Source organism: Idiotropiscis lumnitzeri, chromosome 18 (genome assembly GCF_059441095.1).
Source record: "Idiotropiscis lumnitzeri isolate Australia: NSW breed Sydney's pygmy pipehorse chromosome 18, RoL_Ilum_1.0, whole genome shotgun sequence".
Taxonomy (NCBI): Eukaryota; Metazoa; Chordata; class Actinopteri; order Syngnathiformes; family Syngnathidae; genus Idiotropiscis; species Idiotropiscis lumnitzeri.
Window position 1 is genome coordinate 6,869,687 of NC_142408.1, and position 25,786 is coordinate 6,895,472.

The window sequence follows — 25,786 nt, forward strand, 5'->3', positions numbered from 1 at the left end:
CCAATCTCAATTAGTTGCTTTTTTTTGTACCTTGTTGGCTCCACGTCAGTCATCTGACTTCATTTTATTTGCCATTCTTCTGGTAAAGCTTGCTTTGTAAATCAGTAACCACCAACAAGATAATCATTCAATTTGTCATTTTCAACCCGATAGGAATGCGACCACGTCAATTTTTCATATTTTTGTGTAAATCTTAATGTTGCATTTATTTGTTGTTTGTTAAATTAATTTAACAGTAACTGCTGCTGCATATTCCTCATCATAACATATTCTTTTGGAATGTTGTCAGAAGTCATCTAACAAACTAGATTTTTTTTTCCTTCACAACACAAAACCCATTTAAATAACTGACTTTTAAACATGACGTCATGAGTTTATTTTGGTTTTAAGATAATTCCTTGCATGTTTTCCCTCCACATTTGCATGATATTGCATAGCAACAGTAAAACAAGATCACCTAACCTGGTACTGTATTTATCTTTTTCGAGATGAACTCTAACGACGGTCTGGAAAATGGTCTGATTGAGATCGATGTCGTCAACTGTGTTGTTTTGATAGATCGCAAAAAAAAACAAGTAGCGTTAATATGCAAATGTACACTTGCGCAATAGCCTGCGACAATCAATGGAATCGTGTGACGTCCGACAAATGATGACAATGTTGGAACGCGTCCTTTAATGTCCAAAGACAATCAATAAAACAGTAGCGATGGTCGTTTCTTCTTCTTTTTGTTATTCAACTCTGTTGACGAGCTTTCCGGTTGACACTTTTCTCCAAAGCTTTCTTGGAAAGATGGCCAAAGGTGTGGCCATACATGAATTTGTATCCTGTGGGATGGTTAATTCCAGTTAATAAACGGAAGCCGGACTTTGGAGCCCACTATCTCGGATCAATCTGAGATGTACGGCGCTACACACCTGGGATATGTCCCGTGAAGAATGGCACCACGCCCCTGTGGCATGTCGGGTAGATTGCACGTCTGGATGGTAGCGCACCGTCGTCGCCGCCGCCGCCCTGCGGCCTTCCCAAGTGGACACGGGCCTCATTGGTGGCAATGGGGTAGCCTTTCCCAATGACCAAGCGGGATTTCGGCACAATCATTCTCAATCATCGCTAAACTTTTTAATATATTTATTTATTGGAATTTATTTGTTTTGACGACGCAAGATTTAACCTGAGTTCATTCAATGATTAGCAATTAGCCTTGTGTTGTACCTGACATGAAGTACTTGCACGGCTTCTCATCGTCCAGCAAATTTGCTTTTGCAATGGGAGCGAAGCTCTTTAAGGGCGTGTGGGACACCACATGATCCGAAATTGTGGTTTGGGGGGCTGTTGACTTCTGGACCTAAAAATCATCAACATGTCTTACAAAAACATTTTTTTCTAAAAAAAAAATATAGTAAAAATAAATAAATAAAATAATGATCAAATACAATACTAGCAATTGTGAATTATGCCATAGAAATAATTCAAGCTTGAATGTTTCCATTTATGTGGCCTTTCCCTTTTGGGAAGTTGGGTGACGTTACACTGAACTGAAACTGAGCTCCTCCATTCATAATTCAACATGGATAAAAGGATTCAAGCATGCAGACTCACTGGACACTTCATTAGGTACATCTCAATGTACTCACGACTGTAATCCAATATAAGAAGTGTGAAAAAATCTGCCTTCACTAAAATTGTCATCTAAATGGTATGCTGTTAAAAAGAAACTCTAATGTTTTAAGCCTAAAACAAATATTTAAATTGGATTTATTGAATTGAATTGCGTTGCTGTGAAACTGTCAAAACTCTCATTTCAAATCTCATTTGATTATTAAGTGTAACTTTGTAATGTAGTCGCAGTCACAGAACAGAGAAGATTGATCTTAAACCTCCGACTGCTGTTGCGAATAGTTGACAGAAAGAGATGAATTCTTCGACGCCCGTCGAATATTTGCATACGTCTCTTGGTAAAAGTCCGCAAATGCTCTCTGACATGTTTCGGCATAGCTGCAGGCAAGGTAGTTGTGCCTTTTGGGGATGAAACCTACAAGCAAGAAACAAGGGAGTGTAAGGTTCGTATGGCTCGAGCCTTTAGCGTGCCAATTAGTTGCGTATGTGTGGTATCTACCGGTGTAACCGGGCATGATCCGGCCGGCGTGTCTCTCAGGGATGCTTCTGATGATGTCATCAGCAGCCGGGTGCCGGACCGGGTTCCTCAGCTCGGCCATCAGCTGGCCATATGACTTGCCTATTTTGAACTTAAGCTGTGGACGATAACCCGAGTATCTAAAAACACACACCCCCACATTAAAATAGTTCATAATTCTTGGCCAGAAAAATGACAAGATATGCACGGAGGGTTGTACTCACCCCGGTATGTAACGCGGATCGCGCACCAACCGAACTGTGCTCGATTCTGTCTCCATAGTAGTGCTTTGAGAGGCCCCGCTGGGTCACCTGCACTGTTGTTGGCTGGTTGCTCAGGTATTGGCTTGGTTGGTTGCTACACACAATAGTCACGGAACTAAACGGAGTGATGACCGTGAGGCTGACCCTTTCAAACATGAAAATGATGCAAATATATATCAAGAATAAAATGAATGTTTCTTTTTTTTATTTTGTTGTCTCGTTTGCACGGTTATCAAGTTGTGGGTGTTAATGCATGCCGCTAAATGGAACGTGAGATGGCCTGCAATAATGTAAAACAGCGATCTCTAGTGGTAGAAAGTTGTAACTATTGAAACTGAAACGCGGGCATTCGGGTTGGAAAAATGCGCTTGCCTAAACTATTGCTGCACATAGAATTATTATAATATATATGCATATTAATATATATATATATATATATATATATTAACTTTAACGATATTATGTCAGTTACAAAGGGAGGAAAAAATACAGAATATTTGTCTTCCTTTAAATCTGCTTCTATTTACTATTTTTAATGCCAATGTTTTTTTTAAAGGAGATTAAAAAAAGTCAACTTTGTAAAACAATCAGAAGCATTGTGAACGTCTACAGTGCGAGGAAAACGTGCACGTTTGCTTTTGTGCAAAAGTGATTGTGAAAATGCTCGTGCGTGTGTGTTTGATGAGCGGAGCTCAGATCATATCAGCGCATAGGAATGTTCATTCTACACATTCCTTCTGTCACACAGAAAACCAGTTTCAGTCTCCTTGGTCATCCTCTTGTTACCGTATGTACTTTGGTGAACAGAAGAGTACTGTAATTTATTTGATCTGTTCCATAGCTTCATGTTTGCTGCCTCACCCTTTTCTTTTTCCCAAAACAAAATCCAGTTCTCATAGTTCCTAAATTTAAATCGAAATTTTCAGTCATGTTATACCTTGCTTTTTTTTTTTTTTTGTGAGTGACAGCAAAGTGCGAGTGAGTGTGAGCATGCGGTCCCGGTAGCTCAGGTGACGTGGAGAAGGTGTGCTAATGAAAGTGCGGGGCGGACCCGAGTGGCATGTTTTGAATTCTACTTGAGCAAGTCACTTCAAGACGTCTCTCGAAACGAAATCCTCGCTCACGTTCTTGTTGCAGTTGGATTGCGTCACTGAAGCGGCACCCAAGTCGGGAGCAATGTACCTATACAGGAGTTTCGGGAACCTGATGGAGGCCTGGGTGGCCGAGCAAAGCCCGGAACCCGAGTTGCTGGAGGACATTCCCAAAGATTCCCTCACGAGTTCTTCACATTCTTATTCTGGCTTGGAGAAAAATGCGCGAGCAGAATCGGTGGACTCTGGAGTGGAGACGGCCAGCACGGACAATCTCTTTCCGACCTCGTCGTTGTCCGCAGATATGACCGAGATGGACTCTTTTACATCGGGGTTGGGGAATGACGACTACATACCGTTCTCGTCAATCGGATCGGCTTCGCTGCCCCCTTATTCGTCGCCGCCTGCTTTCTCCAAGCCGACAAATTCTAGCAAAGTTCACGGATCCGGCGTCTTGAACACAAAACTGAGACAAGCTCTTCAGAGATCCGAGTCCCGGCGAGTTTCCGAGCCTCACGCAGATGATCAATTGATCCATACAGCGCCTCGATACCGAACCCGCGTGCTGAGGTCTGAGAGTTTTGGCTCATGGGAGAGCGCTCGACCGTCAGTTCCAGTCTTGCAGATACCGACAATGAGAACAAATAACCCGACTTCCAGAAGCAGGAAAGAATCAATGCAGGTAAAACCGGAGATGAGGTTGAATTGTGGTTCTTCGGGATTGGGGTTTGGATGAGAGGCTAGCGGGAAGGTCGGGTTAGCGTTAAAGGCTTTGGGGTTCACACTGCACATTTGCCATTCCTCACTCGGCACCGCTGTCATGCGAGCGGCCTGGCACAGATCTCGCTCGCTACGCCGCAAGAGATGATCGACCAGTCTGCCGACATGAAATTCAGACGTTTGGAATGAATCGATTCTGAGACTCTCCTGACTCACTTTACGTGAGAGGCCGAGAATTCACGCCGGGCTGACCAACAGGGCTTTCTAAAAATATTTGGGGCAATTTTATGCTTCTAATTGTGTCTGGATTTACATGCCGGGTCTTCATTTCCAATTCTAATTCTACTTCCTGGGCTGCATGACCTGATTATTCGCACCAAACTCCATCCATGCAAAGTCAAGTTGGAACCGGAAAGGACAAACGGCTCCCACGAAGTTGCAAGGGTGGAAATGTCCGAACTCTCTCAGTGTTTTGAAATATTGAGAGTTGCAGACAATTTATTTGCACATCACAACAATCTGTAATTACCGCTAACAATAGAAACGAGTTGTCATCGAGCGCCAGTGATCCGACGCCCAAGTCAGTTATGTAAACCGTGTCCTGCTCTGTATATCCAAATCTGATTTTTTTTTTTTTTTTTTGTCGAGTTTGCATGTTCTCCGCATGCCAGATGTGACTTTTGCTCTACTGGCCAACGTCTTTGGTTTTCTGTGCTAATTTTGGATGGTAGAAGCTGTCATAGAAAATTAAAAAAAAGGAACATTTTCTTCAATGTCCTCCTCTTGTCGTGTCATTTTCGTCCTTCTTGTTTGCGTGTCGCCCTTTGAACAGCACAGTTAACCCGCACGGTTTCTTTTTTACGGTCTTTGTTGTCTGGAATTCACTTTATAATTCTGCAAGTTCACAGGCAAGCGCTCGAGCTCTTCATTAACGACACCGCGCAACATAGTTTCCATTCGTTGACAAACCGTAATTAAATTTAATTGAATCTGTTGAGGCTTGCGTTTGAACACTGAGGCGGGGACAGCGAAATTTTGAAGGAAAAAACAAAACAAAAAAAACGTGATGCAATCAAATCAGGCCAAACCGGTTGAAAATAATCTTGCATGTTGCTTGTCAGATTGCCAGAGAAACTGTAATTACCCGAATCAGTGATCGCGTTACGTCGCATGCAACAGCGGCTTTGATTAGCTTAGCATGTAGCAATATGCTAACACTTTTGAGAACGTTTGAATCTTGACTTTGACAAATGCTACAATGAGCTCTTGATTATTTTTCTTTGCAACCTTCCTGCCTTGTGCTGCATTTCAGGGCCGCCGTGAGGAGTTCTCCACGGGCCCGAGTCCTGGTTTCAGGTACTTGGAGCAGGTTTGCCAAATGTGGGAGGACATCGCCAAGCGGCAGCTCACCGATGGTGACGACAATGTGAACAGGACTCAGCTAAGGACAAACGTATGTGCACACACACACTGTTTTTTTTTTTTTTAAATCTTTTATTAATTTTCTTCACATGGATGCCATCCTGGTAACTAATAACTTCTTCCTCCTCCTCCTCTTGTCAGGCTTCCAGCAATTATCAATCATTAGACACTTTTTACAGCGCGAGGCTGGAGCACCTTTCCAAGAAGGAAAAACAGCTCGAAGATTTTCCTGATGGACAATTTAGACAGAGATCATCTTCAGAAACAGCCGTATCACCAACACGTCCACGTGAGTTTTTAGATTGGAGCACAAGGACATTGTTGTGCTTAATGTGTTCAACAGTATTTTTATTTAATTTTATTTTTTTCTTAAACAGGAAATCTAAACCTGGGCGCCAGAAGGCAGCAGTTTGGTACATTCAACTCACGGGACAAGGAAGCTCAGGACAAAAACATGCAGGTAAATATCTACTCTATTACTTTCTACCCAATCAGCATAATCACAATAAAACAAACAAAAAAACATCATGAATTAATTGTGGCCAGTACCCTACTGATATTATTATTTGGGCAGGGGAGGGAGCAGAGTGTAAAGTATTGAATTGATTTAGAAGACTTTATTATTATTATTATTATTATTATTATTATTATTATTATTATTATTATTATTATTATTATTATTATCATTATCATTATCATTATTATTATTATTATTATTATTATTATTATTATTATTATTATTGATTAGAATAATATTAATATATTAATAGTGTTATTATTAATAATAATATAAAATTATTTATATTATTATTAATAATAATAATGTAAAATTATTTATCATTATTAATGTTGTTGTTATTCTTGTTATTATCATTATTATTATTATTATCTGATTTCGAACATCAATCATGATTTAATCCTTTCAAAAGTACTTATACTAGTAATAATAATATTATTAATATTAACAACAATAAATTGTACTACATATACTTTAACTATAACTAGTTCTTATCATCACTACAACAGCAATGACTACTTCTACCAATAATAATAAAAATCACAAAAAGCAAAAAAGTATATTTAAATTTGTCATTATGAACTACATATGAATATTAATAAAAATGTTTGGGTTTTTTTCTTTGTTTTTTAGTGTTGATTTATCCCAACACCATTCCAATTTTAATTTTTTAAATTATATTCTTATTAAATATTGCTTTGAGAAATATTCATGACTTGATTAATGTTATATGTTTTATTGCAGAAAATTCCTGACAAAATCTTATATTTAATTTGTAGCATTTAAGGTGGTGCTAAAAATGTCACACGTACACACGTCTTATTATTAATATTTGTTTCGTTATTCAGTTTTGTTGTTGTCTTTCTTTTCTGTGTCTCTCCAAAGGGTGACGTATCACATCGACTCAACAAGAACAGGAAGATCAAGTTAGTGACTCTGAAGAGAGACGTGTCTAATCTTCAAAATACAAACAGGTGAGCTCGAAAATTGTTGCCCATCGTAAATAATCTCTCAGCGGGGCCATATGGTGCACGCTGATGCACGCTGCTCCAAACATGGCGTCCGGTCACACTTCTTCGGACTGCTTCCTGTTGGCCCCTGAACGCTCATCGGAGCTCCTTTCAATGTGTTGTTGTTTGCAGCCCACTGACGCAGTCCTTTGAAAGAAACGCCGCCCGGCGACAACTAAGCCAACTATTCAGGAGGAGATGGAAAACGCTTCCCGTTTCCACCACACATTGACCTGACAGCAAAAGTAAATCATAAAAAAAATCATTTTAGCTGTCGACTTCTGAAGAGTTAAGTTATCAATATACATATTTGTCAGTATTTTGGTTCTTCTACATTTGTAAATGTAGATACTTGTAAATACTTGTAAAACAAAATGCAATATTTACAGAATATAAACAAGCTTTTTATTGCGTACCTTGAATCCCACGGCACCTTCCTGCTATTTGAAGTCTTCTCTTCAGTATATCAGCAAAAGCATTAAGACGGCCACACTTTTGTTTTCTACTGAATGAGCGTTTGGTTTATGTTACATGTCTTAAATTATGTGCCATTAAATTATGATGCAAAGCGGAGTCAAATCTGTTCTTTGAATAATATGGCCGCCCCCGAGATGAACCAACTGGAGGATTTTGCTTCTTGTTTCATTTGAATTCATCGGAATATCGTGCTTGGTCTCGTGCGAGTGCACAGAACACATTATTGCACGGACCGTTTTTGCTTTGTTAGTTTTACAGTCTATTTCATCTGACAATGACAATCTAAGAGCTTGAAGAAAAGACCCTTTGCCCGCTGAGCACAATTGGCATCAATATTGCCAAATGATCGCTATTTTCACAACTTAATTAATAATTAACACATTTATGTAGTACTTTGTTTTGTTTTTTTCTCAATAAAACCAAAACCATTTTTATACTTTACCTAATCTTCTTGCGGGCCCGATTAAAACCGCTTGTGAGCCTGATCCGGCCCACGGTCCGTATGTTTGACACCCCTGCCTTTAGGAGACATCAGTAAGAGGCGAGAGTTTTGTCGTTAATTTAATCTTTATTCACCTTGAGGGGATAGGGGATGGGGGGACTTGACCCCCCCCCTGGCATTCCCATGAAAAGAGATGACAAACACATCCAACCAAACAAGAGGGTGAACGGGATTCCAGTCCATACGTAAAATACATATATTAACTATTTATCCAAGCGCCTGCAACCGTTAGTCCCACACAGTCTCCTTCTGTGCTATTAAATATATCGAGATAAATCATCTGTGGGGGGGGTTATTGACATTGTGTGTGTGTGTGTGTGTGTGTGTGAGGGTGAGGGGGAGAGCTTATAGTCGACAAAGGTGTGGTTGAGCAGCGTTATGCGGCGCCCGCATTTTGTCTACATGATTCCGCAGGAGGACAGCGGGTTGGCGATGTGGCAGGTGCAAGCCGACTGGCAGTACTGGCGCACAGTCTGGTAGCAGCTGCGGTCGGCGTCCCCGCCCCACTGCACGGGCCCGTTGGGGTCGGCGGGCAGCCGGCTCAGGATGCTGGTGTTGATGGCGAGTGCCGCCAGGCCGTAGTCCGTAAAGAGGACGGTCTCGCGGCGGCAGGTGGGGCAGGAGATGAACTTGTACTTGGGGCACGACTCGTAAAGGATCTGCAGGCACTCCTCGCACACCGAGTGCAGGCAGGACAAGATGCGAGGGCGCTTGCCGGCGAAGTTGTAGGTGTGGCCGCAGGTGGGGCAGTCCAGCGGCTCGCAGGGCATGGGGGGCCCCGACGAGGTCGAGGACGATGACGACGACGTGGAGGAGGAGCGCAGCACGTACTGGTTGACGATCACGTCCTCCATCTTGTAGTGGAACTGGTGGTAGCAGATCTCGTTGGCACTGGTTTTGCGCTGCGCTAAGAAGCCCTGCTCCCTGCGGATGACAGGAGCCTGGGGGGACGGCATGGGCCTGGGGGTCGCCACCGTCACGTCCAGCGTCAGGTCGCTGCAGGCCTGGTTGACGATGATCTCCCCCTCGCCGCCGCCGTCCCACGCCACCCTGGGGGGCGGGGCGAAGCGAGGTTGGGTGACGGGCACCGTGCACTCTCTGGGGAACTTCTCGGACTGGATGATCTTGACCGTGTCCATCGGGATGGTGACGGGCTGACGCCTCAGGCAAGACATTTGGAATTCGGAAGTGGTCGTCAAGAGGTTCTAAAGAGAAGTCGACAGCCCCGCCTGGTTCTGGGAACGAGAACTGGGTCCTGTTGTGATGTCCAAGTCAGCCATTACAGGGCACATGTGGACGAAGGACTGCCTCCATGATGCCTTTCGAGACCCCGCCCCCGTCCCCGTGAGTCTGAGTCCTTATGAGGACTTGCTGGATGGAAGAGTTGAGCCAGAGCAACTTTATTCAAAGCTTAAGAAGAAACAGTTCAGCTTCCTTGACCGGTGTTGGCTACTTCTGTATTAAAAAAACATATTTGAACAGTTGGCACGGACGGATCTGAGATGCACAAAAATCTATACACGCACGTTCATTACAGGTTGGTTGATATCTGCGTTCACACGGGCGGAATGACCTAAATCCTAGTGAATTCAGTGAAATAAAGTGTGTGCTTGACTCCCTTCTTTGTTGACGAGCAGTTCGTCTCGTATTTAAGGGAAGGCGTCCTTTGAAAATGGAAATATTCCCTTTTGAAATCCCTTTGTGGTGCGAGTTGAGATTTCGGGTCTAAAAAGTACGTGCCTCCGTCCGTCTTCGTTTCCCGGCGGTGATGAAGCGTCGTCCAGATAGCTTTGCTGCGTCTACCTGAGAAAAGAGAACACAGGGAACGTTTCGCTCAGATGTACGTTTGGAACGATACATTTCCGGTTGTCATTGAGCATGTCGTCGTCGCGGTTTTCGTGATCCAAATCTTTTGCTGACTGAGACAAGCGTAGAGACTTTTGAGATTTTCCCATCATTATCATGTCTCATGTCCGCCGATTTTGGTGCTTTGCTCAAACGAACCCGCTGTGGGTGGGGCCAGCAAAATGTAGCGCGGGAGAATCCAACGAGTTTCGTTACGTGGACCAATTAATTTTTTTCTAGGAGTGACTTAATTGTGCTTTATATAGTCTTGTGAAAGCTTGTGTCAACACTCTGGTGACAAAAGAAACATTTTGGCTCCAGTCCATTTTTGGGAGGTTTTTATTTCAAGCATGACTAAGAGATCAAGTTCGTTCTCGCTTTCAGGGCAGAAGAGTTTTTGTGTGACTTTTTTGCTGCATTGCCGTTTCACACTGCAGCTAGTTTTCACTGTGGGGGGGGGGGGGCGGCGCGAGGAAAACCCGAAGCCAGTGTGCCCACATTTGGAAGTGGTTGCTTAGCAACCATCCAAGGAGTCTCTGCCGTCTCGAAATTCGGGACAGTGGACACGTCGTTTTGTGTTACTTCCTCCAATCTGTTCTTTACGTTTTACTGTTAAATCGTTTGTTGTATTGTAAAGAACATTTTGGACTCGACTGACCCCTTGAAGCCAAAATTGTGAGTACTTTTGCCAACAGCGCTTTCAAAAAATTTCTGTCCGACATGTGGGCTCAAGAACATCACGCTTGTGGGGCGAGTGTTTTTTCTAAACCAAACAAGCAGCAAATGAAGAGGCAGGACACCACTTCAGTTGTTCATTTTGTGCACTGTGATGATTCACTGAGGCGAAATCAGCGAGCAGAAGCGATGACCTACATGTTGAGTGAAAAGGAAGAAAAATGGCTGCAAAGCACAGCAGGTTTCTATTTCTGGTTTGTGTATGCATGCACAAATTAGCGCTTCCTGCCCCTCCCCCTTCCACAGCCAAACGCCTTCACTCCAACATGATGCGGTGGCCATATTAGACGTCTTCCTTCCATGTTGCATCCCATCACGTTTATCTGCCCCCTCCGAACCCAGAGTGGCACTCACCATGGCCCTGAATCACCATCCTCAAAATAGCCTGTCTGTCCCTCCACCTTTTCACACGAATGTGATGAGGTGCAGCAAGAAAGCCATTTGAACACATCATGAAGATGGACGGCCTTAGAAGGCAGGTGTGAAAAAGGTGACCAGTTTGGGGGGGGGGGATGGTAGAAAAATAAAAAAGCAGAGCAAAATGATGGACTCGCACTTTGCACGTATATCACACTCTTTTAAAGTATGAATTTTGGCCTTTCCGTGTGGAATTTGCATGTTGTGTGTACTGAGCAGCCAGGTCAGGAGAGTGTGTGTCGCTTTTCCTTGTAAAATGTTCGCATTCAATTCCTCTTTGCTATCACTGGTACCCTAAAACACAAAGAAAGCCAAAGAAAACATTACAAATCTCATACTGTATGACGAACGCTCATTTTTTTTACCCCCCCATAATAATTTGGGGTGATTTCTGAATTGTATTACCTTGAAGATCAACCATGTAAAAAAATAAAATAAAATAAAATAAAATTTAAAAAAAGATGCGTCCGTTCATGACAATTTGGTTTCATAATTCATAAACTCATTTATTTATTATTTTGTTTATTATTTATTCTGTACTATAAAACACAACTGATAAAAAGCAACAGTAGCTAAATTTAGACATAAAAACGGATTTAGCCACATTAGCCACTTCGGACAAATAGCCGCGGGTCTCCACGTTACTAAATATGGCATTGTCAATATTAGAAACACCGGGCGACATTTTTTACCACCCAAACAACGGCAAATGCAGCTTTAGTTGCAAAGCGCACCGGAAGCGTTCTCAGACTCTTCTTGTCACTCCAGACAAATTCAACAGATGATCTCAGAGCTGTAGAGATTGAGCTGCATTTATTGCACTTCATCCCTTTGCTCAAATTAAACGCAAGTTGAGATGCTTATTTTGGCTCTCAATTGCTTCTTCACGCTCTTGTCCACTCGCTCGCTCTCTCTCTCTCTCTCTCTCTCTCTCTCTCTCTCTCTCTCGCCCTCTCTCAGGATCTCGCTTTTGATTGAACTCTCAGCTCTCTCTCTCTCTCTCTCACCCTCTCTCAGGATCTCGCTTTTGATTGAACTCTCAGCTGAAGGGCCAGTACACGCAAGAGCATGACAAGATTTCATTCGAAAATTTTCATTCTATACACTGTACTTGACCCAGTGAGGGACGACTGAAGGGACAGACAAAAAACAAGTTAGCTATAAATAGCAAAATTTGATGTCTATTTCAAGAGAAACTGCGTGACGCTGCCTGTCATGATCTGTGTTTGATGTTTTTGATTTCGTTTTGACTTTCATGTTTCTTTTCCTTGTGTTTGGTGTGTCTCGTCATGCTCGTTGTGTCCACCTGTGTTCGTCTAGAAAGCAATAGCATGACATTTTAATTTTTTTTTTGTGGCTATAAACAGCACGTTTAAGTGCACCTCAAAGGCGGAGATAAAGCACGAGGCGTCTTTGAGCCCTGACAAGACAAAACGGCTCTGATTTGCAGACGACGCGACATGAGACGTCCTCGTCCTGCCAATGGGCTGATTTTGGCGCAGCCTCCGTACTAATCGACGTTGGCCCTCTGCTGTTATGTAAGAAGCTCATCCCAGCCCCAACCGCTGCTTGAAAAGTGCAAACTGACGCAATATTTTTCCCGCAGTTATCCCGCCGGTGGCGTGTCTGCAGCCTCCTCTACCCGTGCAAGGCCATTTTGACACTAATGAAATTAAGGTCGTCATCTGACCTGCGAGTTGTCATCGCAACCATTGGGACGATGGAGACACACACACACACACACACATTGTCACCCTTATTGTGACTCGTGCTTTACATTCCTCTGGGCTGACAAACAAAAACCGATATCGGACACAAACATTTCCTACATACCATTTCCATGACAATGTAATAGGAACGCGCACAAAAACGTCGCAGTCCAAAGTTTTTGTCCTATACTCTTTCAGAGTATTCATGTCGCTCCCATGTCTTCTTTCTCTCCTATACTGATCGATGGAACTTCTCTGACAATGTCGTATGTTGCTAAACTAGCATTTATTTATTTATTTATTTATTTTTTTTTACTAGTCAGTTAAATTCAGATAATTTGGCCTATTTCGTATCGGTGTGAAAAGGTAACGGGCCGCTCACATTTGTTATTATTCTGCACAAAAGTTGCGTCAAATTAGTGGGAAATGTTCTTATATGTTGATTAAGTGTTCATTTATTTTGACTGAAGGGAATGTCGACTCTAAAATGTTCTTTTTTTTTTTTATTTGCGTTATATTTTTCCAAATACTAAATTTAGACTAATATTTGGTTCTGAGGAATATGAATGAAGCAATAAAATCTCAGAGGACCTGAAAATGACATCACAGGTGTACCAAGGCCCAAGTAACGACCAATCACAGCTCATCTGTTTTCTGACTTTAGTCATGTGATGCTCGCAAGCTGAGCAACGGTTACGACACCGGTTTAAATCAAATCTTGCCAATCGTTGCTTCGTTGTTTGCAATTTTGCTGAAAACTTGTAAATGTAAATTTCATACGGCACCGATCACAAGAGGGCGAGTACAGAAGATGTTTGTTTTATTACTGCGGCATACTGTGGTCCGTCACTAACTATGTCGTAAATATTTTTCCGAAAACCACTATGCCATAAATATATATGAAAGCAATCAAATGAAAGACAATAAATATGTGGAAATTTGAGCAAGTTATCGACGATTTATTCTTATGTCATTCATTGTGCGCCATTCGTACCCTCAAAACATAAAATGTCAAGGCCATCTATAATGTCAGGACCGAAAATGGAGAACACCCTCCACAATGTGCAAAATTGTAAGGTCGGCACATATTTCGTAGGATTTCCCACGAAATCCTCAAAGGAAAATTGTTCCTTGAGCAATCAGCCTCACAAACTCGCAATCGACCGTCATCTTTTCAGAGCTGATTCACCCGTGATTGGAGGTCGGTTCGTGGAGAAAGATTCTCAATGTTCTGAATGAGTCATCAGTCTGTCTCCATGCCGACCACATCTCTCTCTCTCTCTTTCTCTCTCTTGCTCTCTCGCTCTCGTCTTGATCTCTCAATGGAAACTGTCTGTCTGTCCGCCACATCCTTTTCACATCTTCAAGTTGTCATGGAGACGTTCGTATGCCGTCGACATGGCGGTGGCGTGCATTCTGATATGTCACCTACGTGGAGCCAACTGTCCACATTCAAGCCTCGGCTGTTTGAAAAAAAAAAAAAAAAAGGCAGCGCGGAGGGTATTATGTTGTATTTTGATTACGTAACACGCGGTGACCTTGAGTGCAAATCCCTCGGTTTACTCTCTGGAGAGACCATGTCGTTGCTCACTTGAATGTGTCAAGACTGCTGGTGATTATTTATTTTTTTTATTTTGGTTTTCAAACCGTTCTTTCTCTCACCATCCACGGATGACTTCGGCCATTTTGCAACTCATTTCCGTTAAGTGCTCTTCATTGTTCCCGTAGCTGCGGCGGTGGCAACAACATGGCAGAGGTGCACGCAGGCGGAAAAATGAAAAAAAAAAAAAAAAAAGCAATAAGCATCACCCGCCACCTCATGGATGATTGATGAGCTTCCGCAATATGCCGACAGCGGCTCGATTGATTAAGGCCGATTGATTTTTGCAAAAGCTCGTCCGTGTCAAGAAGCCATGGATGATGTGCATAATATTTAAGATGGAGAAGCTATTTTGGCACGAGGGAGAGGGGGGGGGTGCGTTCAAGAGACCCAGTTATGCAATTGCAACATTTCCCACTGCAGCACCCACGAACAGGTTTGAATGACAGAACACACACACACACACACCTGACGTCTGCCAAATGTCATAACTACTTGAGAGCTGCAACCCAGCAGGGGTGGGGAACCTGCTGCCCGTCGGCTCCACTGAGCCATCGACTGCATTTTATCTGGTTGAACCCAAAAAAAAAAATCATGCCATACGTTCATGTCAGATGTTTTCGTTTTTCCGAAATGCTCCCGAGAGGGCCAGTCACAGTCATGCATGCGCGATGATGCAACAGCCATGTAAGTCGAACTGCACCTCATTCAGAGCTCGATTGCTTCGAGAAGATCCATCTCGCAAGCAAACTCACAAAACGGCATCATCCTCACCTCAAGCCTCGTTCGCGTCTTTGTTCAGCAAACAGGAGGAGGCGCTTGCAGGTTCTCCTTCCCGGCACGATGAGGATGGAGGGAATGTTAAGATGGAGGCGGCAAGGTGGAGGTACGTCCACATCCTTCTTCTTTTGTCCTACGCCGCCGCTTTGCCTCCTCCGGTGTGAGTCGGAGCGTCTCTCTCTGCTCTCTCCATCCTTCCTCTTCCTCTCTGTTGTGGCTTAGTCCACCCGGGCCTGGGTCTTGAATCTCACTGGACCGCACTGCTTTCCTGGTCGGCTCGCTCGTGTCAGCCTTGCTCACAACAACACGTCTTCCTCCTCCTCCTCCTCCTCCTCTTCCTCCTCCTTCGACGTCGGTTCCAGGCGAGCGCGCCTCACCGTTGCGCATGCGCACTTTGCCCGACACTCTCGCTCTCGCTCTCTCTCACTCCTGCTCTCTCACCCTCTCGCTCGCCATCACACACTCCCTCCCATCCCCTCGCTGCAGCACACACTGCAGAGGCTCTGCAGGTTGCATCGCACTTTTTAGTTGCCAGAGAAAATATTTCAGCCAATCAGAAACGGGAACAGCTCAACCCCCCCGCCACAGTCACACACTGCTTCCTTAACCGACTACAGTATGTAAGCACATTGACAAATACTGACACGCACACGCACGCGCACGCATAAACAGGAAGCTGGCGCAAACGCAGATCCAATCTACGGAGTGCCGAGCGAAGGAAATGAAGCATAAATTCACTCACACGTTTGGTCAAGATGCTGACTGCAAGATATAATCTCAATCAAATGCATTTCATCCATTCATGACATTCTCTGCACTTGAAATAAAAAGGGACCCGTGAGCTTCACAACGTGGTTAACTCACGTGTTATAATGTTGCCGTGCGATAGAAGCGCTTAAAAAAAATATGCAACAAGTCCAGTAGTTTATAAAAGTGGATCCTCAAGTTATGAACTTAATTGCTTCCATGATTCCATTGGGAACTTGAAATGTTCATAAAGCAAGGTCATGGCTCCCTTTGAAATGAATAGAAATGCAATGAATCCGTTGCAGGCCCAAAGCAAAGTGATGCTCATCTTTTTTTTTTTTAACAACCATTGTGTGCTTAAAAAGAAATAGGACATTTTGACATAAGTGAAAAAATATCCTAAATCATTTTAATACATAACAACAAGTAATTGGATTGTGTTGAATGTCGCCTCCTTTTGTGCAGCCCTGCAGTTTCCTGCTGAACTAATTAGCGGTTGCTAATGAGAAAATAAGCTCAACATATCAGTGAAATCTCCAAATCTTGACAGTCGCGCTTTTGTTGACCTCAGGAAGTGAACACTGTAAGTAGTCCTCACAAGTCAGTATTTCATCCACTGAGGTTGTATTGTCCTCGATAAGCATGCTACGTTTCAAATCAAGTCCCCGGACATGTTTGTGCTCACTCAAATATTCATGAGTGTTTGGAATGATGAATTAAACAAGAAGCCGTCACTGCGATGAAGTGCATTTCGGTACCACTTGAATATGAATTACAGTCCCCTCCAAAAGTATCGGAATGCTTGGTCAAGTCAATTTTATTTTTTTTTTTGTGGACTGAAGATATTTGTGTTTCCAATCCAAAGACATACATACATCACTAACATTTTATATGACTGTTACACTCTTCGTTTGAAATGCTTTTCCCGGTCCAAACCACCTCAAGAGGAGGTAAAATGTGTGCTTTATTGGGTTGAGGTTGGGTTGATTGACTTAGTCTACTTTCTACTTTTTCCCCGAAGATGACTCAATCTGATGCTTTTGGGGATGAATGTACATGTCGTTTTTTGTTTTCTTTTTTAACTTAGCTATTACACAAAGTATTGACCTTTAACATTAAGCACGGATGTTGCGCAACAGATCAACAGATCGTGTTAAACCTGTTTGCAAGCGCACACTTTCAGAATATGGATTTTTTAAAAAAGGTGCATGTTGAAAAAAAAACACACACACAGAAGACTGTGCAAAGCAGAGCGGCACGGCGGGCAATAAGTAGACACGCTTTCACTGGGCTGGAAACAAATCGGCTGCGTTCAATCCCACAATGGCCCACATTCAACCAGAAATGTTGCGACACGGACACCATAGGGCTGAAAGTATACAAAAAAATTTGTAAAATGTATTACGTGTAGCCCAAATGCTGGTGCTCTGTTTCAAGTACAATCTTTATGATTAACTTATCCAGAAAAGTCATGAGTGATGTCATACAACCGTGTGCAGGATTGGATTTGCAAGAACAGTGACCTCTAACGGTCAGTCAAGAAAGTACGTTTTTATTCATTAAAGTCTGAATCAACAAATCACAGCATGCAGCTTGTGGACATTGAAAATAAAAAAGAGGGCTGAGACAGCACAAACATACATCAGCTGGTACACCTTAAATATTATTATTTGTTTTTTAAATAACTTATACTGGGTCCATGTGAAAAATTAATTAATTTAGTACTATTTAAATTTATTTTTATCTATCTCTTATATAAACTTTTTATTTTGAATTAAAAAGCAATAAAATAAACACTAATTCCTCATGACGTGGCGTTGCAAATGTAATTTTACCTTGTTGTATATATATTTATATATTTTTAATATATAAAATGGAAAAAAAAAACTTGGATTGTTTTTTGAAATGTATAATGTAATTTAACGAATATTTAATTTAATTAGATTTTTCTAATTTAAACAAAATTGAAAACAAATAAATACAAATTAACACTTTATTCAAATTTGAATCAGCATCGAAATCAAATAATGACCAATGCTGGATTATTTTGGTATTATTCTTAAATTTAATATGTGTGTGTGTGTTTGTGTGTGTTTAGCCATAAAATCCATGAAAGAAAACCGCCACGCAGAGCAGGAGGATAGCGTTGACGTTGGCAACGTTCCTCCATAGCGGCACTTCGGAAGTGTCTGTGAGCTTCCTCTGCAGCTCGGCCTGTTCCTCTTCACTCAACTTTGGAGTTTTTTTCTGCTCCAGGCCGCAGAAACTTGAAAGCGCCTTCTTGCAGCAGCCTGGGTCTTCCTCCCCCTCCGGTTCTATACCAAATTAAAAAAAAAAAACGTTTTTTTTTTTTTTTTATGGAAAACCTCAATGTAGCGGATTTTGTATGTTTTTTTTTTTCAATTTCTTTCCTGATATATTTCAAACGCGGATTTTCATTTTTTAACCACCGGCCGGGTTTCTTTCCGTCGTCAATAGAACGTCGTTGACTTTATTTAGTAATATCTTTCAAAAATACCCCCAAAAATGCAGCCATCAAATGATTATTAATCATGAGACAATTACCCTTTATTTCCATACCGCCGCTGACATTTTCCACCCAGTCGTCTTTCTCCAGGTCAACTCTTTCTTCAGTACGGTTCCTCAAGCTCCAACACAGGCGATACAACTGAATCAAAACAAAAAAGTGACATGCGACGCTTGTGGTCATAGTTCGCATGACATCCGACAGGACGTACGTGCTTGTCGGCTATGGGTTTGGTCACGAGGGAGACGCCGAGGATGATTATGCAGGAGGCCACAAAGAGGATGATGGCAAAGTAGAGGTAGTGAACGCCGCATATGATGGTGGGGCAGTTACTGGGCTCCACGCAGCTGCCAGTGCCGTAAACCAACTCGGCGATCATCCTGGATAGGCCGATTAGGAGGCCGCCGACGAGCCCGTAAAAGGCACCCTGGAGAACAAAAGGGCTTCTTCAAAAATTCAGACATTCATTTTCGATGCTACTTGTCTGCATTTGGGTTGCAAAAAAAAAATTGGGCAGCGAGAATTATAATCCGGCGCGTGTTATGTATGGAAGTGGAATGACGTTTGACTTATTTTTGTTGTTTCTATTCTTCTGGAATTCTTTGAGCTTGTAATCCGAGTGGCATCAATCAAAGTCTGATTTTAGCTTTGCGTGTTTGTTTCTCAGGTTTCAAATATAGAATAGCAACCAAAACTTTTTGGCACTATGTGTAAAAAGACAATTGGAAAAAAAATAAAATCAGGGTGAAATTATAACAAAAAAAGGAGGGGGGGGGGACTATATATGTTTTATGCATATATATATACACGCACACACATCATCGAATTGCGGCCGAGGGCGTCCCGGTGCAAATGCGCATATGGACACTCTTTTAGAGTTTCATTTGATTATGATTTTTTTTTTTTTTAAATATTTATTAGTAGTAAAGTACAAACTGTGCATTATGCTAGTAAATAAAACTTGCTGCTACACATATATTTTAACGACGGTCATACGTGAAGAGCTAAATATTCTTGCTGATTTCTGGTCATTGCTGGAAAAGTTTGAATCCCAACTGTTGTAGCTCATTAGAAGAGCAAAATGGCCAACGTCACGTCATTGCACAAGACGGAACAAAAACAGCCGTAACAAAAAAGTAAAGACCTTTGCACGGTCATTCTTTAACGCGACGATAAACGGAGCAGAGTTCACCGCGCTGTTTATCCAAGCCTGGGCTCAACTCACACACTCATTGACGCGCTTGCAGAAGATGGCCAGTAAGAAAACAGCAGCGACGGGCGGTGCGAGATAGCTCGTGATGGACTGGATGTAATCAAAGAGCTGACCGCTCTGGGCCGACTGCACCACCGGGATCCACGCGATGCTCACGCCAATCAGCAACAAAATGAACACCCTGCCATCGATGCAAGATCAAATATGAAGCTGAGGCGTACGAAATTGCTTTCATGTCACGCGTTGGTTTGACCTGCCGGCGATCATGAGCTCCTTCTCGGTGGCGGAGCGCCGGATCTTGGTGTAGATGTCCATGGTGAAGAGAGTGCTGGCGCTGTTGAAGATGGACGTCAGCGAGCTCATGAGAGAGGCCAGCATGACGGACAGCATGAGACCACGCAGACCTGACAAAGCAGAAGTTGAATGAAGCGATCGAGAGGGAGCCGAGGTTCTCCTCGACCCACCATCAGGCATCAGATCCACCACGAGTTTGGGGTAAGCGATGTTGGTGCAGCCCACGCTGGCCCCGCAGTGTTTCGAGCATTCGGCCGGGTCCACGCAGGCCACCACATCTGCAACAACAGCAGGGTTCAGCCGCTTTGGAAAGCCGCCGAGAAATGCGGGCTTCACTCACCCGAGTAGAGGATCCGACTGATCATTCCGGGGAAGACCATAAGGAACATGGGTAGCAGCTTCAGGTAGCCGCATAAGATGCAACCGCCTTTCACGTGGGTTAAATTCTTGGCTGAGAGGCAACGCTGCACGATCACCTACATTGTTTGGAGGTGGACACAATTGCGTTTACGACAATCGTGGCGTGTGAAGAAAGGAAATGAACTCATTCATTGCCATTGACGGATATCGACGCCAAAAAGTACATTCATCTTAGCTGGGCTGGTCGTGAATGAGTTTTAAGCACAAGTGTAATAAGAGCTCCAAATAACCCAGATGTGAAACAGCTGTGCCGCCCGCCGCCCAATTTGACCGAAGCGGCAACTCTTTGTTATTTTTTTTTTTCAGACGCATGAATAAAAGAATTTTAGAATATTGTATTGCTTAAAAATTGCAAAAGCCATTCGCCTCAATTTAATATCATGGTGTTAGAGTGTAACTGTCGCGCAGGTTCTATCATCTAAGGAGGTTGCTTGCTAGCTACCCACATTCCTATTCGAACTAACAGACAATTTATAAATTAAATTAAATAAAATTAAATAAAATTAAATAAAATTAAATAAAATTAAATTAAATTAAATTAAATTAAATTAAATTAAATTAAATTAAATTAAATTAAATTAAATTAAATTAAATTAAATTAAATTAAATTAAATTAAATTAAATTCATAAATAAATTACACGTTTGAAATGTTAGCGGAATTGAAATTGACACCGTTCCTCTCTCACCGGAATCAAAAATGGATTGTCCTTTACTAAAAAGAAAATAGCCGGCTAATGTAAACTTTGTTTTTTTTTTGTTTTTTTTAATGCTTCTTTTTTTATTTTTGTTAACAGGAGGACAAAGATGAAGACGCCACCATGCGTGGAGAGTGAATCTATAATGGAACAGCTTTCTGTGAGGTTCACCGAAGCGCAGCTAATCGTTTTGGTCAACAACAACATCGAGGCACGAGAACATTGGGCATCCGGTTTCACAGGAAGTAGGACATAAAAGTCATAAACATTATCCAGAAAAGTGATTTCTTGATTTCTGCATGGCCAAAACGATTTGAGATAAAGCTGCAGTTATGTAAACAACGATCAAGGGTTTCATCGGGACTTTTTTTTTTTTTTTTATGACCACAGCTGTGCATTGAGTCACGCCACTTTGCATTTGACTGACCTGATCAGTGCACCAATACCACATGGCTTGAATAGAGAGCCCAAAGACGAGACCGGGCCAAGGCAGGTCTCCCGTGATGGCGTCCCTAAAAATGTGGAAGGAGTCATGCCGAGGCTTGTAGCATCTCTCGCTGATGTTTCCCGTGATGGCGGGAACGGCCGTCATGTAGCGCTCCTGAAAGCTTTCATAGCCACCCACTTCATTGAAGGCTGCAAAACAAATCTAAAATAGTCAGACTGATTTCGAACGAAATTGATAGCAGCATGAATATCGATTTTAATGAGGGAAAAAAAAATGTTTTACCAAAGCCCATGAGAATGAACGATCCGACGATCATAATGACGGTTTGTAAGGTGTCCGTGTAGATCACCGCAGCCAAGCCACCTGAAGGACAGCAACAACACGACAGCTTTAGACGTATAGGTACTCTTAAAAATGAGGCAAATGGGATGAATTAATCATCATAATATTAATAATGATTTCATATTTTTTAATGTCATAATTTAATAATAATAAATCATGAAGGAAATTATAAAAACATGACAAGTTGATTGAATATTACTGATTGCTTGCACCATCAAATTGTGATCGATTTCAAATAAAATAAATAAAAATATTAAAATAATATAAATAAATAATTAAGAATTACGGCAATCATCAGCGCCAGGGGGCAAAAATTAATAATTTTTTTGTAGCAATTGTCCTCATTGGGGCAATGTGTGAGCCGGAGCGTACGAGGTATACGGCGGACTTGTTTGCAAGGCAAACTATACGAGGCTTTCCTGCGTCGTCTACTATATGGGAATTTCTTATCTTAATTTGCATCACAACCAATCCCAAAAATCCAAAATCCAAATCGCACTTCAGAGTTAATCCTTTGATGCTAAAGAAAAACTCCAAAAATGTTGAGTGCATTTAACTCATTCACTATATACCAGCCGAGTAAAAAAAATAAGTAAATAAATAAAATAAATAAATAAATAAAATGCCTCTTTGACGTGTTTAGCCGTCAGTGGCATTAAATGTTAATAATGTCCCTGTCTTAATCTATTGCACAAAGGTAGCGGGCACTTATCACACTTTATGGGCCATGAGCAACAATAATTGCCACTGACATGCAGTGAGATGAAGGCGTGTGAAAAGACTTTGCCCCCCTAGTAGACATCACAAAGCATTTATCAATTTACGTATTTATTCTCATGATTGAAATGGTTGCGTGTGTGCGACCTGAGACGGCAACCAAGGACAGACCTGTGACGGTGTACAACGCCGTAATCAGAAGCAACGCCACCACGGCCAAGTAGATGTTGAGTCCCAGAGCTTGGTTGATGAAAATGGCGCCGGAGAATATGTCTGCCTGAGCGGACGGGCGATTGACGACACGTCACGGCAATTGATAACGCTCAAGCGAAACGTAAAGACACTTACTGAGATCTTGGTGAAAATGTACAGGAAGAGGGAGAGCACCGAGAGGTAGACCCGAATGCGTTGACCTCCGAAGCGCTTCTTCAGGTACTCAGGCATGGTGACGACCTAAACGCAAATTGGATTTTCATCCCATATACGTTGGACCGGTCTTGATTGATTTTGCCGAAGAGAAAGTTCACGTGGTTACCCCAGCTTTAATGTAGATCGGCACAAAGAGCCAACCCAGGATGATCACCAAAATCAGAGCCTGTTGTTAAAACAATCACCGTAATCTGACAACTGTGTTGGATAATTTACAATAAAATACAAGTATTTTTTTTTTTGTTTACTCACATTCCATTCAAATCCACCAATGGCTATTCCGGAGGCTGCACCAGTCCCGGCAATGCCCACAAAGTGGCCACTTCCGATGTTGCTGGCGAAAAGAGATGCTCCGATCTTGGAAGGCATAGTTATATTATATATATATATATATATATATTTGCAATTGATTCCTTCAGAAATTATTCAATATTCCGGTATTGCATCAATGTCATTGCACGAGACATGAAAATGAAGATCTCACCGGCCACCAAACCATACTTCGGCCTGCCAGGAAGAAGCCACCGACGGTGGCACGGTTGGTGCGAACCATTGCCTGCAAACGAGGTTATTATAGGTTATTATGGAAGGTTTTACTTTCCTTATCACGCCACATGAAAAAAATCAAATAATTCAAGACGCCTGTCTGTATTTGTGCAGTCCTGAAAACGACAATCATAGTATTCAAAGTACTTTCAAAATTCAGCCTCAGACCTTCAGCTGTCAATCAAACAACAAATCGCTTTTAGTTAACAAACAAGTCATCATTATAACTTTTAATCTCAAGCGCACGTTAAACGCCACTTGCACAGCGTCAGAGGAAGTTGCACCATCATTTGGGAATCTTTTGATGATGATTTCATTTTCAGGTTCAGCTCTAACTAAAATGAAACAGAAATGACCCCCCCCACTCCCCTCCTGACAACCAATGACTGCTTTCATAACCAAAAAAAAGATACCAAAAAGAAACCTGGAGGTTGCACAACTCACCCATAGTCCGACAGCCAAGACCACCAAGAAATAAATGACAATAACAGAAATATCAGCAGGATTATTGAGGGCCACGCCGCTCGTGTTGTTTCCGCCGTTGCTCCTCACCAAGGAGAAGCCGAAATAGTCACGAGACATGGCTGAAGGTGTCCTCCGCGCACGCACGCACGAGCGTCGGTGAATGAAGCACCTGAGAGCACCTGTGAGCACCTTGACCCAACCACGACCGCGGGAGGCGGAGTCACATGTGGGAACATTTGGTGGGGACGCGATGATTTGAGTGGAAAGTGGATAGATTCATGTGCGTGTGTTCACGGAAAGCAAATAATGTTGTTAATCATCAACACACGAGGAAATACACGCCGAGATTTCCTGAAAGACAAAGCAGCTACTGATGAATGTCAGCAGTCAGTATCTTTTCACCTCCGGAACAGAAGACAAAGACTTGCGAATCATTTATCGCCGCCATTAAAGTATGATAAGTAGAATATTTTTTAAACTTGCAATTGGCAGTTTTGGAAAACACGGAAAGATCTGTCAATTAGTGCAGAGAGGTTTCGTCTGTAGTGTTTAGTGCAGTGTTTATGATGAAGTTATTAACTTTTAACACAACTGAAATATTAAATGACACCAGCACTGATTATCTTTTGGATATCCTTTAAATGCATCTCTGTGGTCCCAAAAATAAATAAATAAATAATAATAATAATAATAATAATAATAATAACAATAATGATAACGATAATAATAATAATAATAATAATAATAATAATAATAATAATAATAATAATATAAATAATATAAATAATATAAATAATATAAATAATATAAATAATATAAATAATAAATAATAAATAATAAATAATAAATAATAAATAATAAATAATAAATAATAAATAATAAATAATAAATAATAAATAATAATCTGCATCCACTATACAGTGGACTTAATGTTTAGTCTGTCTGCCTCACAGTTCTGAGGTTTAGGATGGCCTTCCCTTACTTTGTGGAGTTTTTCTTTACCTTAATTGAGAATCTAAATTTGGAGAAAATTAATGTCTTGGACAAAAGTCGCTGGAATAGTTCAAATTTCTGCATCTGCGCTTCCATCTGGACTATGACCAAAATGAATTTGAATGAAAGTTTCAGGAAGTCATAATTGCCACTTTATTTTCATGAGCTTTAACGTCTTTCAAAAACGGGAAATTCCTGTGTCCCGCATAGTTGTTCTTTGGCTCTTGCACCACTTTCCACCAAGTGGCGCTATAAGTATATATTAGAGGCCTGCAGAAAAGTCATTTGCAGATGAGGACCAACAATGATGAATTGGATGAAAACAGGAATCAAAATGATGAAATATTAAGTTAACAAAGTAATAACTGCAAGAATAAATAAATAAATAAACAAGACCACAAAATAGTCCAAAACTAATACAAATAAAGTTCGAGATAGACAATCTTTTTGAATTTATTTTAAAATGCCTTAAAGATTCTTGGAGATAATAATGTTGGAAAATAATTGCCACAAACAAAATCCAAGTTGTTGGAAAAAAAAAAATCATCCACATACAGAACACAGTTGCAAGCATTCCTTAAAATAATTTGCATGATTGAAATAACCAGGTTGGTTACATGCTTCGACGTAGCCTTTTTTTTTTTTTGTGCCGATCGTTTGAATCAGGTGTTTTGGGAGTAGGACGAGATCTAAAACGGGCAAGTTATGGTTCTCCAAGAACCCC

General features: G+C 41.7%; 4 protein-coding genes across 4 annotated transcripts; 1 reads left to right on the forward strand and 3 right to left on the reverse strand.

Annotated features, from left to right (window-relative positions):
- Positions 1–735: 735 nt before the first annotated feature.
- cimip2b (ciliary microtubule inner protein 2B) lies at positions 736–2,417 on the reverse strand. Its single transcript, XM_088282058.1, has 6 exons — positions 2,362–2,417; positions 2,120–2,277; positions 1,881–2,035; positions 1,200–1,348; positions 918–1,096; positions 736–827 (listed from the first exon to the last, which is right to left on the reverse strand). Exons 1-6 carry the CDS (start codon positions 2,415–2,417, stop codon positions 736–738), a joined length of 789 nt encoding a protein of 262 aa, XP_088138184.1.
- Positions 2,418–3,392: 975 nt separating this feature from the next.
- LOC148319291 (uncharacterized) lies at positions 3,393–7,733 on the forward strand. Its single transcript, XM_088281599.1, has 6 exons — positions 3,393–4,173; positions 5,524–5,664; positions 5,775–5,922; positions 6,011–6,093; positions 7,036–7,124; positions 7,293–7,733. The coding sequence occupies exons 1-6, from the start codon at positions 3,577–3,579 to the stop codon at positions 7,390–7,392; spliced, it is 1,158 nt and encodes a 385-aa protein (XP_088137725.1). The 5' UTR covers positions 3,393–3,576; the 3' UTR covers positions 7,393–7,733.
- Positions 7,734–8,185: 452 nt separating this feature from the next.
- rnf208 (ring finger protein 208) lies at positions 8,186–15,708 on the reverse strand. The gene is made up of 2 exons (XM_088282197.1): positions 15,220–15,708; positions 8,186–9,942 (listed from the first exon to the last, which is right to left on the reverse strand). Exon 2 carries the CDS (start codon positions 9,312–9,314, stop codon positions 8,538–8,540), a length of 777 nt encoding a protein of 258 aa, XP_088138323.1. The 5' UTR covers positions 9,315–9,942; positions 15,220–15,708; the 3' UTR covers positions 8,186–8,537.
- Positions 15,709–17,503: 1,795 nt separating this feature from the next.
- On the reverse strand, positions 17,504–24,289 carry slc5a1 (solute carrier family 5 member 1). The gene is made up of 15 exons (XM_088281729.1): positions 24,049–24,289; positions 23,543–23,614; positions 23,311–23,415; positions 23,165–23,224; positions 22,978–23,082; positions 22,801–22,906; positions 21,853–21,933; positions 21,550–21,758; positions 20,347–20,482; positions 20,177–20,284; positions 19,966–20,116; positions 19,725–19,893; positions 18,711–18,926; positions 18,538–18,640; positions 17,504–18,287 (listed from the first exon to the last, which is right to left on the reverse strand). The coding sequence occupies exons 1-15, from the start codon at positions 24,184–24,186 to the stop codon at positions 18,067–18,069; spliced, it is 1,980 nt and encodes a 659-aa protein (XP_088137855.1). The 5' UTR covers positions 24,187–24,289; the 3' UTR covers positions 17,504–18,066.
- Between the last annotated feature and the right edge of the window lie 1,497 nt (positions 24,290–25,786).